The sequence below is a fragment of the Delphinapterus leucas genome, chromosome 15, assembly GCF_059928025.1.
Source record: "Delphinapterus leucas isolate spDelLeu-1000000601 "Yukka" chromosome 15, BTC_Dleu_Yukka2, whole genome shotgun sequence".
Classification (NCBI taxonomy): domain Eukaryota; kingdom Metazoa; phylum Chordata; class Mammalia; order Artiodactyla; family Monodontidae; genus Delphinapterus; species Delphinapterus leucas.
Genome location: NC_143143.1, coordinates 3,534,763 through 3,561,734, shown reverse-complemented (window position 1 = coordinate 3,561,734; position 26,972 = coordinate 3,534,763). Strand labels below are relative to the sequence as shown.

Here is a 26,972-nt window from a genome sequence, read left to right as displayed (position 1 = left end):
GCAGGTGCAGGAATACAAAGATGAATAAAATTCAGTACTTGCCCTTGAGAAGCTTCCAGTTGAGGGAGGGGGTGAGAGGTTGAGATAGGTGGAAATCTATTCATTCCTTTGTTTATTCTTATAACAAATATTTATGGAGCCCCTATTTGGTGCCAAGTGTAGCAGTAGAGAGATGAGGCACCTGCCTTTACAGAACTCAAATCCCAGTGTGTGTTAAATACACAGAAAAACAGTGATAAAGGCCTGTGAATTAACCGAGACAGGTTATGAGACAGATAATGACCACAGGGGTGACCACCATGAGAATGGTCAGGAGATAATAGTGGAGATGGGTTTTAATGAGAGGAAAATGGCACCACGCCAACACAACGGGACAAGCATTTGGGGAAGAGGACACAGCAAGGGGAAAGGTTTCAGAGGAGGGAACGAGCTTAGTGTGTTCGAAAACAGAAGTTTGTCGTGCTGGGGCTCCGTGGTGGAGGGAGAGAGCAGGTGGAGTGGTCCGCAGGGGCCAGCTGGAGTAAGGGTAGTGATTAGAGGACTGGCCAAGCAGGAACAACATCTGATTTGCATTTAAGGAACATGGTTTGATAAAGTGTGGACTTGGTTAATAAAAAGGTAAAAAATAAAAGTCTGTGGGAGCACAGAGGAGGGACATGTAGCCAAGTCTGGGGGTCAGGGAGGCCTTTCTGGATAAGGGGTGTTCATTTATCTATTGCTGAATAACAAATTGCCCCAAAACTTAGTGGTGCAAATGAGTAATAAACATTTATCATCTCACATAGTTTCTGAGGGTTGGGAATGGGGAAGCAGCTTTGCTGGGTGGTCCTGGCTGAGGGTCCCTCATTAGATGCAGTCAGGATGTTGGTCAGGGTTGCAGCCCTCTGAAGGTTTTGCTGGGGCTGGGGGACCTGCATCCAGGATGGCTCACGCCGACGGCAAGTTGGTGATATCTGTTTGCGGGAGGCGTTGGTTTTCTCACCACGTGGACTTCTCTAGGGCTGCTTGAGTGTCCTCCCAACATGGCGGCTGGCTCCCTCCAGAGGGGATGGTCCAAGAAGGGCAGAAGCCAAGTCTTTTTTTAAAAATTAATTAATTTTTATTTTTGGCTGCATTAGGTCTTCGTTGCTGCTGCGCGGGCTTTCTCTAGTCACAGCGAGCGGGGGCTACTCTTTGTTGTGCTGCACGGGCTTCTCATTGTGGTGGCTTCTCTTGTTGCGGAGCATGGGCTCTAGGTGCACGGGCTTCAGTAGTTTTGGCACGCAGGCTCAGTAGTTGTGGCTCGCGGGCTCTAGAGCGCAGGCTCAGTAGTTGTGGCGCACAGGCTTAGTGGCTCCACGGCGTGTGGGATCTTCCTGGACCACGCCTCGAACCCGTGTCCCCTGCCTTGGCAGGCAGATTCTTAACCATTGCACCACCAGGGAAGCCCAGCCAAGTCTTTTATAATGACACTGTCATTTTGGCAACGTCTTACTGTTTACACAGGTTAGCCCTGTTCAACCTGGGAGGGGACTACACCCAGGTGTGAAAACTAGAAGGTGTGAATCACTGTGGGCCACTTTGGAGGGGAGCAACTACATAAGTAACACCTAACCTGAGTCTTAAAGGATGAGTAGAAATTAGCCAGGTGATGAAGATTGGTGTTAGGGGCTGAATTGTGTTTCCTTAAAATCCGTACATTGAAGCTCTAATCCCCAGCACCTCCGAATGTGACTGTATTTGGAGATGGGGCCTTCAAAGAAGTGATTAAGTTAAAATGAGGTCATTAGGGTGGGCCCTAATCCAGTCTGACTGGTGTCCTTATAAGAGGAGATTAGGACACAGACACACACATAGGAAAGGCTGTGTGAGGACGCAGGGAGAAGCTGACCGTCTACAAGCCAAGGAGAGAGGCCTCAGAAGAAATCAACCCTGCCGGCGTCTTGATCTCGGACTTCTAGCCTCCAGAACCGTGAGAAAATAAATTTCCACCGTTTAAGCCCCCAGTCTGTGCTATTTTGTTATGGCAGCCTTGGAAAAGGCAGAGGGGTGGCCTGAGCAAAGATAGAGATGTGTGAAACAGCGTAGTAATAGCAAATAGTTGGCACCATTAGATCCTGAAGAGCGGGGGCCCGTGAATTTTTCTGTAAAGGGCCAGATACTAAATATTTTAGGCTTTGGGGGCTGTAAAGTCTCTGTTGCATGAAAGCAGTTTTAGACAATACGCAAACAAAGGGGTGTGGCTGTGTTCCAATAAAACTTTATTTACAGAAACAGCAGCTCAGATTTGGCCCACAGGTGGGAGTTTGCCAACCCCTGCTGAAGAGGGTTGCTGGGAGGGGTGGGCTTTGCGACAGGATCATGGTGAGGAATGCCTTAGGAGGAAAACACAGGTTTAAACCCAGGCTCTCCTTCCAGCTCTGATATTTGCCTCTTTGGGGTCAGAGTGGGGTAGGTTGTACATGTTTATGGGGAGTCCTGAAAGGTTTTTTTTTTTTTTTTTCGGTACGCGGGCCTCTCACTGTTGTGGCCTCTCCCGTTGCGGAGCACAGGCTCCGGACACACAGGCTCAGCGGCCATGGCTCACGGGCCCAGCCGCTCCGCGGCATGTGGGATCCTCCCGGACCGGGGCACGAACCCATGTCCCCTGCATCGGCAGGCGGACTCTCAACCACTGCGCCACCAGGGAAGCCCTGAAAGGATGTTTTTTAATCACACAGTCCAAGGCTCAATTCTTGGCTCTACCTCTAGCTGTTTGACCTCTCTGGGTGTAACAACATCTGCCTCACAAGAGTTGACGGGGGCTTTAGATGAGATGACCAACGTAAAGCCCCTGGCATAGAGTCTGGCATACAGTAGGTGGTCAATAAATGTCTGTTCCCTCCTCCCCACTTTCCCCTTCGCAAATTTGGGGTCATTACCATATAACTTTATACCCCAATCGCTGTCAACAAAAAGATTTACTCTCAGGGTCAGAATTCAAGAATTCATCTTTTTATCCGAGGCCACGTGAATCCCCCAGGTCTAGACCATGAGCAGACAAAGGGAGCTGTCTGTGAGAAGCCTTTCTCCAAGGCGAAACCCCAGCCCGACGACCGGTGCCAAAGTGAGCTCTAAGGACACGAACTTCTTTTAAAACAAGTTACCCGAGGCGGGCCGTTGGGCCAGAGCCCCGGAGCTGACCTGGCCCCGTTTTGCATCGTTTTAAGCAGAAGAGTGCCATGATCTGATTTGTCATTTAAGACTCTGGCTGCTGGGTGGGGGACAGATTGTAAGGGAGATGGAGCCTGCCACCCTTGTCCTCTTTCTGTGTTTTGGATGTTCATATATGTCACAGCTCTGTACCGCCCCCTTCTCATCAGCGCTTGCCTTACCCTGCTTCCTCTTTTCCTTGGCCTTGTCCGCCTAGGGACTAGAAGGTGGGGACAAAACAATTTGCCAGTCCCCGCCCCCAGCCTGAGGCTGGCACGTGGCCCCGGAGCTTAGCACTGGCCCCGCCCCCTGCATAGGCCCCGCCCCTTGAGCTGAAGCTTAGGGGTGCGCCGCACAGCCCCGCCTCTCCGCAGCCAACCCCGCCCTTCCCTGCCTTCAAGGCCACGCTCACACCCATTAATTGGTCTGCTGGTGGTGCAGGCGCTCAGCCCTACCCCTCATCAGCTCCGCCCCCTCTAGGCCCCGCCCCTCCCAAGCCTTGTGTACGTCCGTTGGGTGGCCGCAGGAGGAGCCAGGGCCCAGCCCTTTTCGTATCGCCCCGCCCATCCCCGGAGGCTCCGCCCCCTCGAGGTCTCATCCAAGTCCATGGGGCCTGTAGCTAGTCCCTCGGAGGCCCCGCCCCTCCCCAAGGCCCCGCTCCATTTATTGGGTGGCCGCAGGAGGAGCCCGAGCTCTCCTCTTCCAGCCGCCGGCTCCGCCCAGCACGAGGCACCAACCACATAGGCCCCGCCCCCCCGAGGGCCCGCCTGGTCTGTTGGGCTGCCGGCAGGAGGCGCCGCGCCATGCGCGGGTCCGGAGCAAGGGCTCCAGCTGACGGCGGGTGTGGGAGCCGCGCGGGAACGCGGCGGCGGCGGCGGCGGCGGGCTGTGTTGGAGGTGAGTGCGGGGTGCGAGAGGAGCGGCGGCGGAGGCGGGGGTCGCTCCGTGGCGTACGGGGCTCCGGGGCGCAGAGGCTGGCCGGGCGGGGAGGCCGCGGGCGCGCGCTGGGGCAGCTGGGCCCGCACGGGGCATTTCTCCGGCCACCCAGGCTCCGCTTGTCCGGTTGCCATGGAAACAGGCGGCTCTCCTGGTGGTGGTGGGGGACCCGGGCGCGGCCTCGGGGGGCGGGTCCCACAGGCTGGCTACATGGGCGAGGGCGGCCCAGCCTGCGGGTTCCAGGGGGTCAGCTGCGGCCACCCCCCTGCAACCCCTGGAGCCTGGCACCTCAACGGCGGGGTCCCCCGGGCCTCAGTCTCTCTGGCCCCCTTGGAGAGAGGTCTGCAGGTGGGCACAAGGCGCCGGAGTCTGTACCTTCCCTCCAGGGTTGGGGGGACATCCCCCGGCCCACAGCCTGCCCCGGTTTTCCTGTTCACACAGCAGTGCGTTCCTCACTCGTGTGCCAGTTGAAAGCATTGTCTCCCAGCTATTTCTGTACCACTTCCAGCCGCTCGACAAGTAGTGCATCTAAGGAAACATGCAGAGCTGGGGCTCCTGGGGACCCCTGCAGAAGAAACTGGATTGTTTCCCATTAGGGAGCCAGTCGCTGGGGCTGGGGAGGGGCTGCAGACCCAGACACTCGGGCTCCCAGCACCTGGTCAAGTGTTTGATTAATCTGAATTGCTGAAAAGAATTTTCTGAGTCCCCGCCCACCAGTGATTACAGGTGTCTCTGGTTAGTTACAGGTGTCTCCCGTTAGCACAGGCCACCTCTCCTTCATTCCAGAGAGGAGCCAGCCATTAATCCCGCTGGCAGAAAAATTCCGCCCCCTCTCAAGGGGCTAGCATGTCAGATTTAAATCTGGTTAAATTATTTTTGTATTTAAAAGCGTTACTCTGACTGGAGTTGTCAAGATAGGATTTATGGCCGGTGGGGATAAAGCAGAGCCTGTGAAGCCACCCTCTTCCCTTCGTGCCCCGGTGGAAATGCTAATGGATCCCACATTGCAGTGTTGGAATGGCCGTGTCCCTCCACCCATTTGGTCAGCCCCACAGTGACCTCGCTCGCTGCTGTGACATGGGCTTGTTTTCATCAGAAATCGGACTCTTCCTTGAGAACAAGAGAAAAACATTCTCCAGGAGAAGCAACAGCAAGCGACCTACAGCCTTGGGCCCCTGTTTCTCCGAGTATTTGTGTGAAAGAGGAGGGGACTGAGCAGAAAAGGAAAAGGCAGGTCATGCTTCCGAAAAAAACAGATCTGGTGACCCCGGGTGTGCTCGGCTCTGTAGGAAACTCCTGCACTCCTCTTGCCCTTTGCACAAACGCGTCTGGCCCGTTTTGACGGAGAGGCCGTGCTCTGTGTTTTGTGATTGTGGAGGAAGGGCACACATGAGCAATGGCCACACTCTGTGGTTCCTCTCTGAAGATGGACACAGGGGGAGTGACCGTGAGGAGAAGAGAGCCTCCTGATAAAACGGATCGAGTAGATCAGGGTCTGTGTTTACTGGGACTTCTTTGGGCTTATGAAGCAGTTACTGGAAGGGAGAGAGTCACCGTCTGTCCTACATTTTCTACCCCATTTTCGTGATGCTGCTAACTTTGCCCTAGAAAAGGAGGGAGTGGGCTCTCTTCCAAGGCCCTGGGAGGGGACCTAGCAGCTGCGTAGTTGTAATTTTCTATTTCTTTTTTAATTAAAGCAGAATTGTATAAGCTTCAGACCTTACAGAGCCTGTAAGGTTCACCCCTGGGTGCAAAATAGCATTTTACTTCTCCGTTGTATCTGAGGGCCTTTTGAATCCCCGTGTTTACTTCGTGACTCTTCTGGGAGTTGGGCTTCTGCTGAGACCTGGTTTTCTACTGTTTCAGCCGTTTTCCACATTGTATTTAAATTTACCCTCGGCATTACCTCCAAAGGCAGGGGTTTCCCAGCCAGACGCTGCCTGGTGGCAGGGGCTGCCCTGGGGGCCCCTGGGGGTTTGGGTCGGGACCGCCGGGGCCGTGCCCGACGTGAGCCAGGTGTCTGTGGAGGGGTCAGGTCCGCCGGGAACGTGTGGTGGCCAGAGGCACGTGCTGGGAATTTCTGAGGCGGGCTGTGTGACGTTCAGAAGGCGCCGTGGTTTGAAGCCGCTGATGCCTTGTGCGAACCAAAGCCGTGTGCTTGTCACGTGAGGGCTACTGGAAACGCTTCTGTTTTAAGTTTGGCCGGGGCCTTGGATGGGGCCAAGGGGGGAGCCGCAACCTGCTCTGGGCTCCGCAGCATCTGACAGGGAGGCCTGGGCACTTTCCTCGGGGGAGGGGAAGCAGCCTCGGGCTAGATACTGCTTTGTAGCTCTGCTCCCCAGCCCGGAGGCCCTCGTATGCTCCTCTGCCTGGGACACTTGGCTGTTCTCAGCAGGCTCAGGCTTCGGAAGGCTGGTCCACAGGAAAAGGCCCTGTGTGGTAAACGGTGAGAAGCACGCTGTTGGCACAGGAGGAGTGCCGCCCCCCCACCCCACCCATGGGGCAGACCTTCACGTTCGGAACCCAGTCTTTGGTGCGTGAAGTCGTCAGAGCACCTTGAAGAGTGCAGGGTTCGCCGAGGATGTCAGGTGGCTGGTTCTAGAGGAACTGAAGGGCGGGTCTGCTGCTCAGCCTTCGTTCACGACAGCCCTGGTGGGAGTGATGACATCGCAGATGTGGCCGAGGCCCAGGGGCCAGCTGGGAAGAGCCCAGTTCAGTGTCAGTGTCGAGGCTGGGCCACTTGCCCTGTTGGGTCCCTCGGGGTCGGGTCGCTCCTTTGGGGGGCTCCCTAGGCATTTTTCCCGCCCTGGGCAGTCCCCTCCCCTTCCCGAAAGCCTCTCCCAAATGCCTGTGACCACGAGTGGGTCAGAGCTGAAATGAGGACCGTAGCGGAGTTCAGCGCTGACATTCATCCATGGCAGGTGCCCAGAGCTGCTCTCACCAGGTCCTGGGCCACTGTTTCCAGAGCCTTCTAGAAAATGGCCCTTTCTTCTTTGGTGTGTCTGCCTGGAAGTGGGGCACAGAGTCAGGAGATGGGCGGTGTTCAGCCTCCACCAACTCGTGGTGAAGCAGGACATCTTCCTTTGACTCTGCCCGCCTGCTCCCCCGGAGCTTTGGGTGTGTGTGGGGGTCTGATGAACTCTCTGTCTGGAACCCTATGCCTTTGGGGCATTAAGCACACGAGAGTCATGACTTTATGACACACCTTGTTGCCCCAGAGCTGTTTTCTAATTTACCCGGCAAGACTGCCTCTCCGGCCTGGCCAGTGCCCGAAAGCCAGGCTGGACGCCGTGGGTGGACACATGCATTCCAGCCGTGCCTCCACTGCTTCTGGAAGGGCCCTTTTGTGTGCATTGTGGTCATGTGTCCGTTCTAGTGCCGCCGTCTCAGGGAAGTGGCTCCTCCGAGCCAGGACCAGTCATCCGGGAGCAGCATCCTGCGGGGGGGGGGGGGGGTGTTTTGAATGCCCGGTCGCTTACTGCCCTGCTCGTGTGGCTGCCACCTGGCCTGATTGCCTAGTTCCATTGCTGTTTGTGATGAATTTTCTGTAGCATAGGCTGTGGTGCGGGGGAGGTGGAGTTTAGGAAGACATGGCCTTGTGCGCTCAGAGTTGTTTATAACTTTGGGTGCGATGGGATAGATGGGGGCTGACTCAGATGAGGCCGGGCAACCCCACCGGGACTCTACCCTGAGAGCACCACCCAGCCCCACCCTGGTCGCGGAGCGCGTGGTGCCCAGGCTTCTCGTGTCTTGGCTTTGGGTGACCTCACTGTGCTTCCTAGTAATGGCTTGCCTTGAAGGGCATTTCAGCCCCTTCAAACCTGCTTTGTCCCCTGCGGTCCCGCCGGCTTCGTCTGTATCCTCACTGTTGGACCCGGCTGAGGTGCTGTGTCCGCGGCTTCTGCTGGGGCGCCGGGCCCTAGACGGCCGGTGCAGCCTGTTGATGTTCCCCCGAGCCTCGTGGGCTCCTGTTGCTCTGCTGGTCGATGGTAACCCGCCTTTCGTTTTCTCCCAGGACGCGGCCTTTTCCCTGCCGTTGGCCAGAGCCCTCAGTGCTCGTCCGTGAAGACGGGCCCACCATGTTCTATGGGACCCACTTTATCATGTCCCCACCTGCCAAGAGCAAGCTGAAGCGGCAGGGCCAGCTGCTGTCCAGCGTGCTGTCCCGGACGCTGAGCTACAAGTACCGTGACCTGGACACCACCTGCTCCAGCCTGGGCACCAGCGACGACCCGGCCGAGCTCTCCACCCAGCTCTCGGCCCCTGGGGTCCTGAAGGTGTTTGGGGACAGCGTGTGCACGGGCACCCACTACAAGAGCGTCCTGGCCACCGGCACGTCCAGCGCCCGGGAGCTGGTGAAGGAGGCCCTGGAGCGCTACGCCCTGAGCCCCGAGCGTGCCGGCCAGTACGTGCTGTGCGACGTGGTGGGCCAGGCCGGCGACTCCGGGCGGCAGTGGCAGGCCGAGGGCTTCCGGGTGTTCGGCGACAACGAGAAGCCCCTCCTGATCCAGGAGTTATGGAAACCCCGAGAAGGCTTGTCCCGGAGGTTTGAGCTGAGAAAGAGGTCAGAGATGGAGGAGCTGGCAGCCAGAGACGTGGACACCGTGACGGCAGGTGAGGAGGGGCGACGAGAAGGCGCGGGGCGGCCGCTGCTCCGGGAAGCACTGGGAAGGTGTGTTTGTTGAGGAAGACAGTGGGCCTCTGCCGCGGTGGCGCTTGAGGACTGACTCTTCTCCCCGCTCTGCGGGGCTGTCTTGGCAGTGCGGTTTGTTTACACTGCAGGGCGCCTGCTGGTGGTCATTCCGTGCTCCTCACGGCGTCTTGCAGTGCCGTGGGGTGATTTCTGCTTTTAGTTGAAGGTGGCCGTCCAGGGGTCTGGCATGCGTGTCATTGGCCGCAGAGAGGACCTTGTCCCGTGCAGGCGGCACACGCGGTGCAGAAAGCCCCTCAGTGCCCGAGGCGCCGGGGCAATCTCAGGGGCAAGCGGACGCGAAGGCGGTGGAGGAAGCGGGTCTCTGGAGGTGCAGTGCGTTGGGGGCACGCCGGGGCAGTGGAGGTCGTGCTGGGAGCAGCGCTGAGTCCCTGCCTCGGGCCGGGGCGCTCCAGGCCCTGCGGGACGCTGCTCTGCGTCTGGCTTTTATTCATTTGGCGGAAAGAAGCTCATTATCTTAATAGGGAAGCGCCATAAAACATGGGTTTTTTTCAAATGCCCACAGACTCTTAAGTGTATCTCAGGTCATGTTTGGCTTTGGTGGCTTTACATGAGCAAGTGCATTGGTCTTACGTGTGGCTCAGAGCAGAGGGCGTTCAGTGGCCTCAGGAGACTTATCACTCGGTTTCATGGTGCTGTGGGGTCGAGGGGCTTGAGCTCTGACGTTTTGTGTGTGTCCCCAGGTGTCGCGAATGCTCATGTTCTCCGGTTCTCCTCTGGTGCGAAACCCACCTCGTGCCTTTAGGGTGTGAAGATGAGGGTGTGGCAGGCCGGGGCCTGACGGGGCCACTGCGGTTGGCGGTGGGCTCTCGGCGGCCCTTCTGGCCTCAGTCTCGTGATCTGAAGGATCCAGTGACCCGAGGGCCGGTGCAGTGGTGTGTGCAGAGCTCTCTGCTCGGCCGTGCGTCCTGACTGCCTCCTGCACGCGGTTTTCCTGTGCGCTCACAGGCAGGGGTGGACCAAGGGCGGGTTTGGGGTCCCTCTGATGGGGGGGTGGAGTGTTCTATCACCGATGTTGTGCAGAGTTGCAGGCATGGGGGATAAGGAAACTGACCAATGAGTAGCTGATGTTACTGGGGTGTTTTTTTGTTTGTTTGGGTTTTTTTTTTAACTATTTGAAAAAAATTAATCTTATTGAAGGTAGTTGATTTACAATGTTGTGTTATTGTTTTTAACTCTCCTTGGACAAGCGCCTGAACGCCCCGCCCACAGGCCCGGTGGCAGGGGTTTGGATTTCGTCCTGCCGCCGCCTCGCTGTTCTCCGGAGGCCTGGTCCCTTCCCCTCCGCACTCTCGGAGGCCTGTAAGGGGCTGCGTCACGTGGGTGGAGAGGGCGGGTGTTCAGCTCATGGTCACTGTCCTGCCCAGTGTTTTCTCTGCTGAATGGAGAGCAAAGAGCACGTGGGCCGGGCCAGCCCTGCCTGTCCTGCGGGTCGCTGTGCCTCGGGTCCCGGGTGGGCCCTGGAAGGCCTGCTCTGTGTCACGTGGGTGATCGCTCTGGCCGGGGGGTGGGGGGAGCAGGGTGACCACGAGGCTAGACGCTATCAGGCTTTGTTCTCCTGTTCACAGACCCCTATTAGACCTGTTCCTTTTACGTTCGTCCAGGCAGGAGAAGGCCCACAACATATTCACCTTGGTGGTGGCTTTGCGAAACCTTTCAGAGAAAGAGTCTATTGAAGCGGGCGGGTCTTACTGACACACTTCTCTGGGCTGGAAGTGGGTTGTGTTACCTGCCTGGGGCAGGCTTCCCGGGCCCCAGGGAGTTGGCCTTCCTGGCCGGCCTCTGACTTGGGTGTGGCCTGGGTGCTCTGTGCCTCCTGGCCGTGCTGTCCCCTTCGCTAGCTACGGAGACGCAGAGCCCGGCACTGGGGACCCTGCAGTCGGGCCCGCCCCCTCCAGCCCTGCTCCACAGGTTGCTGGCGGAGCTTCACCAGAGCCCGGGACCTTTGCATTAGGGTCTGTCTGAGGATCCTGATGATACAAGGATGCACACGCATGCTCTCCCACTCACGCGCGTGAACACACACTCACGCTCTGCATTGTTCCCCTGTGTAAAGAATCCGATGTGGCCCCTCCCGATCTGCAGATGCCCCCTCACCTCCTAGCGCACCCCCAAGGTCCCAGACCCCCTGCCTCCTCACGCCGGTGGGAACCACAGAGAGACTTGAAGGAGGAGTGAAGGGTGTTGGTGTGCCAGCCGCCTTACGTTGATGATGAGAAGGAATCTCCAGCCCCTCTGGCCGCTTCCCCCCCCCCCCGGCGGCTCCTGCCCACGTTCCTGACACCTGTGGTCTTGTCTCCAGGCAAGGGGGCTCCCTACCTCCTGGGCGGCATGCCTGTGATGAGCCCCAGATGCTGCTGGCGCCCCGAGCGGCCTGAGTGTCGCTGTGAGGTGGCATCGGCTGCGGTGAGCTCGGCGGTGTCCACGGGGTGGGGGGTTTACTGTTGAGGAAGATGGGGACCCAGCGTGGAGCAGGCTCCAGGCACCCTGATTCCCTTCTTCCTTCCCCGAGAACGGGTGACGTTGTCCCCGTTCCCCTGGCAAAGTGTGCAAAAGGAAGGGACCGCCTGTGTGGGCACGTGTGCGTGTGCGTGCACGTGAACAAATGCCGGCCGCCCCAGGCTTCAGCTTACTGAACGGTCACAGTGATCTTCATCGTTCCCGGATCGTTCCCACGGCAGAAGACCCACCCCGTGTCGGTGAGCTGGGGCTCGCTGATTTCACGTTAAAAGCCCACTGCGAGTGTCCTCTAGGCTCTCGGGGATGGGAGCCCACCGCAGGCGCCCTTGGGTGAACTGGGATAGGCCCCAGCAGGGCAGGTGGCAGAAGCGGCTGTACCAGGCACTTCCCGAGGGCACTGAAGGAAGAATCCACCCGGTTCCCCTGAACCGTTTGGACCGTGGTTTTGCGCCCGTGGTAATGCGCTCAGGCACTTTCGGCGTTTGTTTTCCATAAATATCGCCTTTCCCAGCTGCCAGCTTCTCAGTGGTCTCCAGAGGATCAGAATATCCCGAGCCCCGGGGCCAGCGGTGGGCGGGGGCGGGGCTGCGGAGCCCGCCGCGTGTTCCCAGAGGGCTGGCTTGTGGGGCCCGTGCTGGCGGGCTCTGGTGCCCGAGATAAAGACAGTAATCACTTCTCCCTCTGGGGAGGGAGGGCGGGCCATGTGGTTTTTGTCAGCGGCTGGGGAAGGGCGAGAGGGCAGGGTTTATTTGTGTTCCCAGGATGGACGAGAGCTTGTAAACTGGATTCTCAGCCTCAGTCCCGTCGACACTTTGGGCCAGCAGTTCCTCGCTGTAGGGGGGACCGCCCTATGCCTTGTAGGACGTTTAGCCGCGTCCCAGGCCCGGCCCGCTAGATGCATGCGGCACCTCTACCAGTCGTAACCACCACAGCTGCCTCTGGGCCTTGCTGAGTGTCCTGGGGGCAAGCTCGCCCTTGGGTGGGAACCACCGATTTGGACCCGGTGGCCTGGACCCTTTAGAGGAACTCAGTCTGTTGGCCACGCCCTGCGCCTCCCATAGGGGCCCGGTGGCCTTCTGCCCCGGGACCTGGACCGTCAGCCCAGGCTGGCTGTCATGGGGGCACCGTCTGAGGGACTTGGGTGCCTTGAGGAGGGGAAGTGCGAGCTTCTTTCTGTGCCAGTGGACGCCTTCCTGGGTGGCCTACCCCGGCCCGCAGAGGCTGACCTTCTCCCGATGCTGGAAGGCAGGGCCTCCTTGGCTCTCGGTGCCCTCTAACGAGGAGACAAGGTTAGAGGGTTTCTAAAAGCCACCGAGGCTTGAGGTTCTCTCTGCAGGGACATCTCTGCATTAGCACTGGGCTTGTCACAAATTGCGCTTCAATGTCTGTGTGGTCTGGCATACAGTAGGTGCTCATTAAACGCCTGTTTAAGGGTGGATGCAAATTAGAAGAGCAGGCTCCTCTGTGAGTCTCGGCTTCCGGGTGCATCCAAGACTCCAGGGTTGGAATTGGTTTTCTTTGCGGGGGTGGGGGGCGGGGTGGGGGGAGGGCAGGTGGGAGTGGCGTGCAGACGGCATGGCTGCCCACTAGTGCAGGTGGGGGCTTGAGTGAGGAGTGTGCTGCTCTGGCAACGACAGTGTGACCTGCCAGCCTCCCTACTCTTCCAAGGCCGGCTGGAGTGGTGGCAGGTGTGTCGTCTGAGTGCCTGACTTTGGGTGTGTTTGCCGTCATCCACAGACGGGTAGATGGGCCTGAGCCCCAACTAAACAGGGATGTTCAGGCGCCTCGCGAAGCCTCTGCTGTCTCCATCTGCTGGTTGTGCGCCGCGGATTCTGTCCCCTTGAGTCCCCCGACCTCTCTGTGCTGTTTTCTTTGGATGTTTTTCTCCTCCCGCCACGAATCTGATTTTTAATAACACTTATCTCAGGATGAACAAGGCAGTCTGGATTCTCTTCTTTTATTGAAGAGTAGCTGCCTGTTGAGTGAGGCTTCCTCTGAGCATATTCTCAGTGATGCAGTCATTGAGGGAAATGTTTATGTAGTTTGGGGGAAACAAAACAATGCCCAACTTTTTCCATCAGTCTAAAACTAGAAAACTATTTGAACTTAAAAGACATTTTTGAGGACTTTCAATTTAAAGAGAACATAAAGTTGAATGGTTAGCTGCTAATAGCCAGTTTCATAAAAAAAAAAAAATTCATAGTTTTCAGTTTCATGTAGAAGCGCGGTGTCGGAAGGAGGCCTAGCAGCCCTGTTCTCCCGAGCCTGGTGTTGCCCACCTGGGGCCTGGCTGGCAGCACCCTGCCCTCCCTCGGGAGACTTCTGGCCAAGGAACCTCCAGAGGCTCAGTGCTAAACACAGGGGGAGATCAGAACTGGCGTAAAATGTTTGAAAGACACAAAACATAATTGGCCAAAGTATGGCCAGGGTGGACACTGCAGGGAAGGAAAAGTCAGGTTGGATCCTTATTCCAAATGCATTAAAAACCTACAAGTCAGAGGTAAAGTTATACAGCCAAAAGAAAGATTTCATAAATAAGGCTTCAAAGATGCAAACCATAGGGGGAAAGGTAGATGAATTTGACTGTATCAAAGTTGAAGCTTTGTTTTTAACTAAGAACATTCTATAGCTAAGATTTAGCTCTACCCATGGTGCTGCATGTAAATCCAGCTCCTTGCTTTTTCTTGAGACATAGTTTCCCGTCACTTGCATATATCCCATTATCCATTCTCCTAATCATGGGCTCTCAGGTTGCATCCAGCTCCTTCGTACTACAGACAATGGCATGATGACCCTCTCGAGGGCCTGTGCAGAGTTCTCTGGGGGGTCATCTCCAGGGAATGGAGTTTCTGGATTATAGATATGTCTGTTTCATTTCTTAGTAAGCACTGCGGGACGGCAGCTTCTCCAGAAAGGCTGCCACGACACTGGCGTGCTTTCTTGTGTGGCCCTTCCACATCCTTAAGCATTGGGTATGAGCCCCCGACCCTCAAAAATCTCCCCTGGGAATATGTTAAAATCAAAAGGAGCTGCAGGAGAGTGAGGTGCTGGAGTCACGCAGCCAGAGAAACTCCCTGCAGCCGATGGACGCGAGCAGCGTGAACCCAGTCGTGAAGTGATTTCCCCAGAGTCACGGTGTGTGGCTTTGAAACTGTCCCTCTACCTAAACTAAAACTCAAGAGATGGGTCTTTTGGGTATTGATTAGCCAGTGATTTGAAGGTGAAAGAAGTTTCTTTGTTGTGCTTATTCATTTATTTATTTGTCAGCAGGTATTTGTTGAGTGCTACTATGGTAGGTACTTGATCAGGTATTGATCAACTATATAGCAGCTGACAAAACAAATAGATCTTGTTCTCATGGCGCTAAGGGTCTACAGTGGCAAATAAAGACAAAGAAACAACCACTCGAAAAACAGAGACTTACAAATTGTGATATGTTCTATGAAAGAAAAGTACAGGTGCTAATTCAGCAGGGAGGTTAGGGAAATTCTCTGTGAGGAGATGAAATTTAAGCCAATCTCAAAGTTGACAAAACTAAGCAGGTGAAGAGTAGTAGACAGTAAGTGGGGCAGGAAGAGCTTTCTGGGCAGAGGGAACAGCATTGTGCAAAGACCCAGAGAGGAGAGAGAATGAAATAAATGCAAGGCACCGAAAGGCGATGTGGCTGGAGGGTGGGGGAGATTGTGGGAGGTGAAGCTGGTGAGACGGTCGGGGGCTGTTAGGTATTTTGGGCTTTAGACTAATGAGAGGCCACTGAAGGGGTTAAAAGACCACTGTGGCTACTGGGTAAAAAGTACTTTGAAAAGTCAGTAATAGATTAATTTATTGTAGGAGTCTAGGTGAAAATTGATGGTAGCTTGGACTAGAGTTATGGGGAAGCAGGTAGAGAGAAGTTGATGAATCCCAAACGTATTCTGGAGGTAGAATCATCGATATTTGTAAATGAACTAGATGTTGAAGATGAGAAAGAGTGGGGGGTGTGTCCAGAATGACTCCCAGGTTTCTGATATGAGCAGTTGGGTAGATGGAGACGCCATTTACCAAAGTGGTGACCACCGAGAGAGAAACAAGTTATGGAGGGAAGAGTAAGAGTTCTCTTTAGACTGTTGAGTTTGAGACATCCAAACGGAGGTGGCACATGGGATGTCAGATGATATGGATCTGGAGCTCGGCAGAGTAAACTTACATTAAGCTGTTAATAGGGATATTTAAGCTGTGAAAACTGATAGATGACCCGGTAGTAAATATATATACAATGAGAAGAGTTGAGGGCTTAATATGGAAACTGGAAGAACTCCAACTGTAGAGGCAAAGTAATGGAGGAACAAATGAGACCAAGGGGAGGCCAGAGATGTACAAGACAACAAAAGAGTGTGGTGCCGTGGAGGCCAATGTGAGGCTACTGTAGGTCAAAAAAGGTGCAGATCATTGGATTGAGCAACACGGAGGTCACCAAATACCTTACTGATAGCTGTGCTGTTGGAATGTTGAGCATGCAAAACTATGTTGAAATAGGTTGAGAAATTGGTACTGGCAATACGTGGGATTAATTATTCTAGAAGATCTTTCTATATAAAGTACCTGGAAGTGCTGGCTGAACTATAACAATTCTCCTTTTAGATGCACAGCTGAATATCCCCCCAAAGTAAAGTAATCCCTAAGGGTGAAAAAACAAAACAAAATAAGGACCTTGAAACGTTAGAATCTTAGCTGATTATGAAGCTACAATTGCCCCACAGGCTCTTGCCAGTCTTTATAACCAAGAAATTTAAGTTTAATAGCTGTCCAAGAAAGAGACACAGAGCCTTGGGACCTTAGGAAGTAGAAAGTTGGGACTGAGACCCTCACATATATTGGGAAACTGTAAAGGGTGACACATTGAATGAAAAGACAGAATAGGAAGAATCTGCTACCTGGTAAAAGGAGATGACAAAGAGTTATTATCTCTCTTGACCTGGGCTCTGGGTGGGAAAAACTACTCATTCCAAGAATTGAAAATCACCTTTCCTCTCAGGCGTTTGGGGTTCAAAATTGCACTACTTAAGTGATCTGGATAATCACTGGATAAGAAATTAAATTACTGTGTACATAATTTGATAGTGTACAAGGACATCGGACAGAAACAAAGTAAATCCTCTTTGGAAGGACATCTACACAGGCATCCCAACCCTGGCCAGAGACGAGCTAACAATCCAAAATTACAAGACACTTGAAGTGATGCTTCTTGAAAAGAGTCAGTAGAAAACAAACTGTAGAATCAGGTTCTCAAGAACTTAGGAATTGGAACCATTAGATATAAAATATTGAGTATTTTAAAAATGTTTAATGAAATAAAAGGTAGAAAGAAAACAGGAAAGAACAGAATGTCATCCCAAAAGGCAAGGAAGGTTTGGAAAAGAACAAGATAATGCTTTTAGTAATAAAAATGCAAGTTTGTAAATGGTTACTTCAACGATGGCTTAAACAGCAGACTAAATATAACTGAAGAGAATTAGAGGACGAGGTAGACCTGGCATCACGCAGACAGAAACGTGGGTTGAGAGACACGGGGAACGGGATGAGAAGGTCTGTCACATGTCCACGTGAAGAGGATCAAGAGAATGGGGTGAGGACATACTCCACAGACATACCTGAGAGTCATCCGGGAGCATGGGATGAAAAGCAGCAGTCTTCCGATTCAGCAATCACAGTGCTTCCTCTGTAAGATAAACGAAAAGTTTACCCCTTGCTGCCTAGTGGTGATACTGCAGGACACTTCAGAGATTTTTACAGTTGCCGAGAAGAAAAGACAGGCGAGCAGCAGGCTCCCCACCCGGAACCGCAGAAACCAGAGGTCAGCCGATGGGGCCTTCAGAGCTGGAGAGAACAGGACTGAGAACCCAGAGTTGCGGTCCTGGCTGCCCCACCACCCAGGCGCCGGGCCACGGAGGATGCCACGGAGCTGCTTCCCACCAACGGACCCTGCCATAGAGGGATTCCAAAGGATGGGCCAGAGGGCAAAGGCCACCTGAAGATGCCACTGGAGAGGAAGGAGACCCGGGGTGTAGAGAATGGCGAGCAGGGAGTTGGACGGTAGGTCTGGGCAAACGTCTAAAACAGTTATAACAGGGCCGAACCCCGGGGCGCAGCCGTGCCGGCCCCCACCGGCCAGAAGCCGCGGCGGAGACCTGGAAACTACAGCCCCCGTGAGGCTCTGCGCGCGCGCATGCGCCGTGGCATGCGTGGCACGCGGCGTGCGTGGCGCGCGGCGTGGCGTGCGTGGGCGTTCTAGAACGCAGCAGCTAGGGCTCCGGCGCCATGTTGGGGCCGAGGGGACGGCGGAGAGGCGCTTGAAGCGGCGGGAGCGGAGCGGGAGCGGGTCGGACCTGGGCTGGTAGGAGCCCCGCCCCTCCCGCCTCAGCGGATCATGACCCGGGCGGCCGCGGAGGTCGCGGTGGCGGGGGACGCGGCGTGGCGGGGCCAGCGCTAGAGATGATGCCGTTTCCGGTGACCACCCCGGGATCACAAGAGACCCCGCCGCCACCCAAGCACTATGGCGTCTCCTCCCCCATCAGTTTAGCACCCCCCAGGGAGACTGACTGCATACTTACCCAGAAATTAATTGAAACCCTGAAGCCCTTTGGGGTTTTTGAAGAGGAAGAGGAGCTACAGCGCAGGATTTTAATTTTGGAGAAATTAAATAACCTGGTAAAGGAATGGATACGAGAAATCAGTGAAAGCAAGAGTCTTCCACAAGCTGTAATAGAAAACGTTGGAGGGAAAATCTTTACATTCGGTTCTTATAGATTAGGGGTGCATACGAAAGGTGCCGATATCGACGCGTTGTGCGTGGCACCAAGACATGTTGATCGAAGCGATTTTTTCACCTCCTTCTATGGTAAATTGAAACTACATGAAGAAGTAAAGGATTTAAGGGCTGTTGAAGAGGCATTTGTACCAGTTATCAAACTGTGTTTTGACGGGATAGAGATTGATATTTTGTTTGCAAGATTAGCACTGCAGACTATTCCGGAAGATTTGGACCTAAGAGATGACAGTCTGCTTAAAAATTTAGATATTAGGTGCATAAGAAGTCTTAATGGTTGCCGGGTAACTGATGAGATTTTACATCTAGTACCAAACATTGACAACTTCAGATTAACTCTGAGAGCCATCAAGTTGTGGGCCAAATGCCACAATATCTATTCCAATATATTAGGTTTCCTAGGAGGTGTTTCCTGGGCGATGCTAGTAGCAAGAACTTGCCAGCTTTATCCAAACGCGATAGCAGCAACTCTTGTACGTAAATTTTTCTTGGTGTTTTCTGAATGGGAATGGCCAAATCCAGTGCTACTGAAAGAGCCTGAAGAACGGAATCTTAATTTGCCTGTCTGGGACCCAAGAGTAAATCCCAGCGATAGGTACCATCTCATGCCTATAATTACACCAGCGTACCCACAGCAGAACTCCACGTACAACGTGTCTGTTTCAACAAGGATGGTCATGATTGAGGAGTTTAAGCAAGGGCTTGCTATTACGCATGAGATTTTGCTGAGTAAGGCAGAGTGGTCCAAACTTTTTGAAGCTCCCAGCTTCTTTCAAAAGTACAAGCATTATATTGTACTTCTAGCAAGTGCGCCAACAGAAAAACAACATCTAGAATGGGTGGGCTTGGTGGAATCAAAAATCCGAATCCTGGTTGGAAGCTTGGAGAAGAATGAATTTATTACACTGGCACATGTGAATCCTCAGTCGTTTCCAGCACCCAAGGAAAATCCTGACAGGGAAGAATTTCGTACAATGTGGGTGATTGGGTTAGTGTTAAAAAAGCCAGAAAACTCTGACATTCTCAGTATTGATCTCACCTATGATATCCAGTCTTTCACAGATACAGTTTATAGGCAAGCGATAAATAGTAAGATGTTTGAGATGGATATGAAAATTGCTGCAATGCATTTGAGAAGAAAGGAACTTCATCAACTACTACCTAGTCACGTGCTTCAGAAAAAGAAAACACACTCGATGGAAGGTGTCAGATGGACAGCTTTGGATGACGGCAGCCTCGACTTGTCTGTAGACAGTGAAGACAGCACGTCTGTGTCTTCACTTCCTGGCTCTATGAAGACTGGCCCAGTGACTGGCGGCACTCAGGGCAGAAGCATTCCTGCCCCGGCTATGATGGCAGCATCTGTGACCAGCGTACAGGTTCCTGAAGTTTCCTTACAACAAGCAAATCCCAGCGACAGCCTGGGGGGCACGTCCAGCGGAAGCATCCCTCAGACTGCCCCACAACCAACTATTTCTCCACCGCCGAAGCCCATGGTCACCAGAGTTGTTTCCTCAACACCTCTGGTCAACCGTCCACCCAGGCCTTCAGGGAGCGCAGCAGCAAACATAGCTAACCCTATTATAGGAGTCTAGAGGACATTGTCACGTCACAAAGAAGAAAGGACCAAGGAAACCAAAACAGAAGAGGAACGGTCTCATAAAGAGACAGGTGTGACTCAATTGGAAACTATTCAGACAGCAGCTTCTCTGTTGGCCTTATGGGGAACATCCAGTGCAGACCTTCTCAGTACCCCTGCGCTCCCTGCAAATCTTATTCCTATTATCAAGAATTCAGTAAAACAGATTGAACTGAGAAAAACAATCTCAAGGGTCTGTAAACAGCATGTGCCAACTCAGCCTGCTGTCTTCAAATGCTAAAGGAGGAGGACGAAGGGCACCAAGCTAGACATGGTTCAGAATAGCTTTGTTAGGCTTATTTGATGACTTCCTTTATTGGGCTTATCTTAATCAGAAGTCCAGGTTAGTATGTGAAGCCAGAAGTACTGTTAATTAATGTGTCAGATTATTTATGTGTCAGCCACAGTTAAACGCTAACTATTTCAAAGGACTCCTGCCCTTAAAGAGGAAAAAGAGAGAAAAAAACCCTCCAGCTATGTTTGTACCCATGACTGACATTGGGACTGGATTGATGTTTGATGCGTTGTTGGGGAAAGTTTGCAGTACAAACTAGTATCAGAATTCCATGCTGGTGATGCACTTTATATTTTTATTAGACAGTAGAACAAATTTTAGATTTTTCAGCTTGATGAATTTCAGATTTTTCCTGAATGATGTTCTTCATTATTAATCTCAGATTGGCTACCATTGTGCAGTGGCATACTGTACTTCAGAAAAAGCATAAAGTACATCTGGCTCTGTCCCTGTGAGACAGCTGTAGCCCTTTAAAATGAAATGCCAACTCTTAGGGTATATATTCGGCATTGAAACAGTAATTAGTAAGTGTTTGGTTTTGATGGGACGGGATCAAGAAATGATTGGTTTTATCTGAAGAACTGTTTCAGAGTGCATACAATCAGCCGTCAAACAGCGGATACTGTCTTGAGCTAACAAAGCTCCATATTCTCTTGTCCTTAATCATTTGCCCTAAAAGAAAAAAAGCTTTTTGTGTCCCCTGCCCCCGCCGCCTTCTCTTTGCTTGTGTGCACAAGGTATGCTTGTATATCGTTTCACAGAAAACTCAGTATGCTAGTATTTTCTTAACCATGATGTGAAACCAACAGTCCTGTGGCCACATGGCTAATATTTTAGTAAAGCTTTACTGAAAGTAATTCCTGTGAAGCATGTTGTCCACCTTGGATGGCCATTTGGTCTCCACATAAGAGAAGATTTGTATACTCCACAGAATACCTGCTTATAGTAAAGTTAATTTCTAATTTAAACGTAAGCAAAAAAGCATTTTCTCCAGAATTTTAAACCAATTTTTATTTGTAAATGACTTCCTAAAATTCATCAGTAAAATTTACATGTAGAAACATCAGAAATTTCTAGCAAGCACTTGACATCTAGTCAGCTTTCTACTCTTTTGTTTTATCCTGCAAAAGATTCGAAATAATAACCTTTCTTTTAAAAAAAAAAAAAAAGCTCATAATTAGCAGCAGAACATTCATGTTTCTCAGCAGTTGTAGGTGAATGAAAACAGTCTTTCTTAATCTGGACACAGCAAACCTAACAGGTTTTCCAAATAGCCTGATGCTGATTCTTCCTGTCCCCCAACAGTGTTCCTTTCTACCACGTGTGCGTTTTTCATGTTAAACTGCAGCTTCTTAAACCCTTTCCCTATCCTTTTAAATAATTTCCCCCAAAGTTGGAATATAGTCATTTCTGTTGCGCTGTGCAGTAACTGAGACTTTCTGTTCACCATGACTTTCTGACGCCCAGTACACGGTCCCACTACCTGTGCAGTCCCCTTCCACCACAGTAAAATCAGGTGAAGTGTGTACAGTACCTGTGTATTTTGAATAGCTATTGTGTCCTTGAAATTGCCACGCACAGATTTAGTCTTGTCATTTTGTTCACACATTGGCGAAAAATTAGTTTATTAAATGTTTCGTGTAACTGTACTTGTTTCACCAAGCTGGGAAGTTGGAGCTTTTTAATTCTAGTTTTCGTTACCTGAACATCAGACTATTTTTTTCCTATGGCGTGTATAGCATCTCATGACTGGAGTTTGCTTTGTTTTATAGTATCTGTACTCCTTGTATTTTTCAAGCACTATTTTGAAAACAGATGATGTATTTCTCCATTAAAAAACACAATAAAAGTAAGAAAGAAGCAAGCAGAGGGGTTTAAATCTGATAACAGTTCAGATGTTCTTACTGTTGTTCTGGTGGGTAAAGTCACCGATGAACGTTTCGACTTGCTTGAAGTCTAGAATTCATGTTATAATAGGGAAAAAATATGAAAAGGTTAAAACTTCATATCACTAGTGGTACAAAAAAAATGGAGTTAAAAAATCTTAATCCAAAAGAAGGCAGGAAAGAGGTGGGGGGGGGGAGGTGGGAAGCACAGAGAAAATGGTGTAGAAAGAAAATACAATCTAAGGTGGTGGAAATGAAACGAAATATATCTGTCACTATATACATAATAAATGGACTAAGCTTCCTGAGTAAAATTTGGAGATCGTCAAGAGTCCATGGAAAAACTAAGCCCAGCTGTATGCTATTTATTTATGAGAGACACACCCAAAACGTAAGACATAAAGAATGGAAAAAAGGCCAATGGAAAGCTGTTACAGTAACAATGTTATCCAAACATTTCAAAGCAAAAATAATTACTAGGGACAAAAGGGACCACTGAATTAATGAGAGAAGAAATAGTGCGGCAGGAAAGGGGACCAATTTAATTTTTTTTGCACCTAGTAAAATAACCTCAACATAAAGCAAAGATTAACCGAAATTGCCAAAAGTGTCATTGTCACAGAAGATTTTTAAACGACTCTTTTCATTAATTGATACTAAGCAGACGACAAGTAGAAGGGAAACAGTTTTGGACACAACAGCAGTGCTTGGCAGACTTTTCCTGTAAAGGGCCAGATAGGAAATATTTTCAGCTTTGTGAGGCTATACAAACTCTGCCTTTGTAGAGTGAAAGCAGCCCTGGGCAGTATGTGAACAGATGGCCAGGGCTGGATTTGTCACCCATTCCCCCTGGCTGGCATTCGTCGTCCCTGATCTATTGGGCATTTGTTATAGAAACTTCCACTCAACAATTAGAAAATGCATGTTATTCTCAAGCACTTGGACATGTAAAAAAAAAAAAATAAATAACCTCATGCTAGATCCAGAAAGTAAGACTCGACATAGTTCAAGTTATCTGATTCATAGAACGTGTTCTCTGACTGCAGAACAGTAAGTTAGGAGCAATGACAAACAGCACAGAGAAGAATTTCCTAAAGAAGACGCAAAAAAGCTCACACCGTGAAGAGGCTGATGGACAGAATCTCTTAATTGTATTGAGTAATGAACAGTGAAAATTGAAAAACAGGCTGTAAGCAGGGAGACTTCAGAATACGTAAAACAAATGATTACTATCCAGGCTATATTAAGGATGAAGAAAAAAGTCTATTTGAAAAGATGAAACAACCCAATAAACTGGCAAAAGAGATGCGTAGGTACTTCACCGAAGAGGAACTAAGAATGGACAGTAAACACGGAAAGGTGCTCAATCTTGTTAGTGAGGAAAATAGGATTTAAGACCACAGAGCTATTTTTCTTTTACAAGAATGAAGCCTAACAATATTCAGGTTTGGCGAGGAGGGGGTGGGGAGTACGTGCTGTCTGGTCCCATCAGGAGAAGGTGGCTGTTGTCCAGTGTGGCCGACGTGCCCGCACCCTGTGCTCCATTCCTTCTGCCCTGGGGGCTCCACTCCCACACTGTGGGGCACTGGTGGGTTTAACCTTACCAGTCTCTTTATCCCTTGAGGTGGCCAGAGTTTGTGGGCCACCACCGCAGCCGTGTCTGGAACCCTACACACCCTCCAGTTTACCTCCAGCGTGCCATGGGGATGTCATGGTTTCCCGCATATACCATGGTATCAGGAAAGTCAGGAAGCACTTTCCTAGAAAGACCGTCCCACGGGTCACCAGGAGACGAGTAGGGGTGTGTTTGCGGCAGCGTTTTGTAATAGCCTGAAGCTCGAAATGACCCACATACCCGTAAACGGGGAGTGGAGAGAGTGTGTTCATGCAGCAGACAACGTAAAGCTGTGAGATTAAATGGACCAAAGCTTCGTGCATCGAGGTAGGTGTGTCTCATAATGTTGAGGGGAAAGAGACAATCACAGAAAAATACACAGTGTGGCACAATCTACATAAGGTTTACAAAACAAAATAGGGCAGTATAATTTAGGGTGACAAAAATGTGAGGTATAACTATAAAGGAAAAACAAGGGAATGTGAAATAAAATTCAGAATAGCAAGGGCGAGAGGTGGGGAGAAGCAGGGGAGGCGCAGCTAGCTGCAAGAATGCAGACTGGAAATGTTCTACTTTTTGCAGGTGGGGTGGTGGAGGAAATGGTGTTCATTTTATTATTAGTCTCAGTTGTAAATGCTTTCGTGTGTGTGTGTATGTGTGTGAAGTATTTTGTAATCAAGAAACCAACATCAAAGTGATATCTTAAAGACCTCTTTATGGGTTAGGAAATTGCATTTGGCCAGATAACAATTACTGAACTCCATACAGGGTGATTTTCTTTCACATTACAGAGGGAGTAAGTTCAGGGCTGATGGGGGAGCTTTCCTGGTCCCCAGGGACCCAGGCTTCTGCACTGTCAGCCCCACCATTGTAATCCATGCCTTCCATCCTCAAGGTCACCTCAAGGTGCAGGATGATGGCGGGACCGCTGCCATCATAGCCATCATATCTTCATTTAAGGCAGGAAGAAAGAAGGAAGGGGGGAAGGCCAAAGGTGTCCCTGCAGACTGTGTCCTCCTCCTATGGAGCTTTCCTGGAAGTCCCTAGAAGATGACATTCCCTCATCTTTCGCTGACTGGAACTTAGTCACAAGGCCCTGCCTACCTGTGAGGGAGACCGGAAGCTGTAGTTTGTATCAGCTGGTTACACGACCACCATCCCCCACCATTATGCGATGGGAGAAGGAGAGGATGGGTGTTGGAAGGCAGTGATAGAGCGAATTACACAGAACTCATACGTTTACACATTCAAATGCTCCCAAATAAGTCAGGATCAAAAAAGACACTTTAATGTGAATTAGAACTGAACAGTAATGAAAATGCAACTTGTGGGATGCAGCCAATGTGGTATTTAGAAGAGGAGGGTTATGGCTTTAAATGCTTACCCTAGAAAAGAATAAAGGCTGGCAGCTGGTGAGCTGTGTGCCTACAGAACTAGGTTAAAAAGGATGTACATTCAGTGAGAGAAGAAAGGAAATAATACAGAGCAGAAAATAAAAACGAAATAAACATGCAGTGCAGAGGATCAACAAAGTGAAGAGTAGGTTCTTTGAAAAGACTAATAAAATAAAATAGTCAAAACCGGGAAGATTGTTGAGGAAAACTAAAGATGGTACACAAGCAATCTTAGGAGTTTAAAAGGGGATATAGCTACAAATACGGTAGGTTTTTTTTTTTTTTTCATTTTCATTTAAAGGATCTTATAGATAGCTTTATGGCAGTAAATTTGAAAACTCAGACGAAATGGACAATCTCGTAGAAAAAGATAACCTACCCAGACTCACTGAAGGATAGAAAACCTGAATGGATTTATAACCTTGAAAAGAAGTGGCATGAATAGTTTGAAAATGTCCCCACCAAAACCAAAGTAAAATCACAAAAACATAAGACCTAGAAGGTTGTACAGGCCAATTCTTACTGATATTCAGTGACAAGATTATTCCAATATTTTACATCAGACTATTCCAGAAAACGGAAAAAGAAGAAACATTTTTTATAACAAATCTCACCTTCACATAAACCAGAGAAAGGGAACATGATAAAGAAAAGTTATGAGCCAAATTCACTTATGAATATTGATTATGAAAACTAAAACCAAACCAGAAATGTATATAAAAACCATCATGACCAAGTTTGATGAATCTCTGGAATGCCGAGATGATTTAACATGTGAGATGTCGGCTGGCTTGTTAATGCTGGTTGTTGGCAGGAGGCCTCAGCTCTCCATAGGGCTGACCAAGTGTCCTCACAGCATGGCGGCTGACTTAACCCCAGCACGTGATCTGAGAGAGCCAGGCACAAGCCGCAGTGTCTTACATGACCTGACCGTGGAAGTCACACCGCCACTTCCGCCATGTCTTTGTGATTAAACGGGCCCTATTCACGGTGGCAGGAGACTACAAAAGGGCTCGAAAAGCAGGAGGTCACTAGGGGCCATCTTGGAGACTGACTTGCTCATTGATCAACAGGAAAAATGGGTCCATTTTAATATATTACAATGGAATACCATACAGCACTGAAAACGAATGAGCTGGAGATACACATAGCAAGTGGGTGTGTTCATGTTGTATGATACCATTTCATCAGTTTTTAAAAAAATTTCAAATTAAATATATTTTTCAGAGATATTTACTATGTATGTATATAATATCTTGGCCATACTTAGTACATGGAAAAAAATATAAATCTGCACATGGGAGTTATGACCCCAAATCGGCATAGCTGTTATTTCTGGATAGGAGAGAGAAGGCTCAGCCATATCTAGAATGTACTTTATTTCTTCAGGCTGCAGTGGGTGCATTATTTTTGTTCTTCATACCCTTCTGGATGCCTGAAATGTTTCCTACTTATACAGAAGGGTGAATAGGAGAAAAGAGAGGAAGCCTGTGTGTAGACAACTTTCCCGCAAAGTTTGGCTGACAAGGCAGAATTCAGTTCTTTGGGGTTGTAGGACCGAAACCTCCATGTTTTGTTTCCTTTCTTTTTCTTGCTAGCTGTGGACCAGAGCCCACTCTCAGCTCCTTTTCCTGTAGCCCCTCCCATCGGAGCAGGGGGAACCCCTTGTTCAGACCCTTTTCTTCTGTGACCAGCTGGAGAACACTCTCTGCTTTGAAGTCACTCACATGGTTAGGTTGGGCCCACTGGATAATCTCTGTATCTTAAGATCAACTGCTCAGTTGCCTTAATTATACCGGCAGAATCTCTCTTGCCCATGTACTTAATCACGGGAGTAACCGTAGGGGCAGGGATCATGGGGTCACCTTAGAATTCTGCTCCCACCGTGACCTTCCATAGTTTTTCTGTGCTCAGATGCTCCTGTACAGATCTGTGTAAACATGTACACATGCAAACTTTTAGTCAGTTTTTTAAAATTATTTTTTTAAAATTTCATTTTATCTTTGGCTGTGTTGGGTCTTCGTTGCTTGCACGCAGGCTTTCTCTAGTTGCGGTGAGCGG

The 26,972-nt window shown here is 50.6% G+C and overlaps 2 protein-coding genes and 1 pseudogene across 5 annotated transcripts in view; 2 read left to right on the top strand and 1 right to left on the bottom strand.

Annotated features, from left to right (window-relative positions):
• Positions 1–1,552: 1,552 nt before the first annotated feature.
• The window catches only part of RADIL (Rap associating with DIL domain), a 63,281-nt gene continuing 37,861 nt past the window's right edge, over positions 1,553–26,972 (top strand). For 2 of the 4 annotated variants that reach the window (XM_089895531.1, XM_089895529.1), the window contains exon 1: positions 1,553–8,720. In XM_089895531.1, coding sequence (XP_089751657.1) covers positions 8,093–8,720 — 628 coding nt within the window. In that variant the 5' untranslated portion in view covers positions 1,553–8,092. The remainder of the gene's footprint in view (positions 8,721–26,972) is intronic. The other 2 variants (XM_089895530.1, XM_022565434.3) reach the window with 2 other exon arrangements.
• Positions 12,816–25,249, top strand: PAPOLB (poly(A) polymerase beta). The gene has a single exon (XM_089895534.1). The coding sequence runs from the start codon at positions 17,749–17,751 to the stop codon at positions 19,675–19,677; it is 1,929 nt and encodes a 642-aa protein (XP_089751660.1). The 5' UTR covers positions 12,816–17,748; the 3' UTR covers positions 19,678–25,249.
• Positions 16,626–17,617, bottom strand: LOC149747363 (uncharacterized; annotated as a pseudogene).

Coding starts and splice junctions, on each gene's coding strand:
- PAPOLB (XM_089895534.1), top strand. CDS start 17,749: ATGATGCCGTTTCCGGTGACCACCCCGGGATCACAAGAGACCCCGCCG.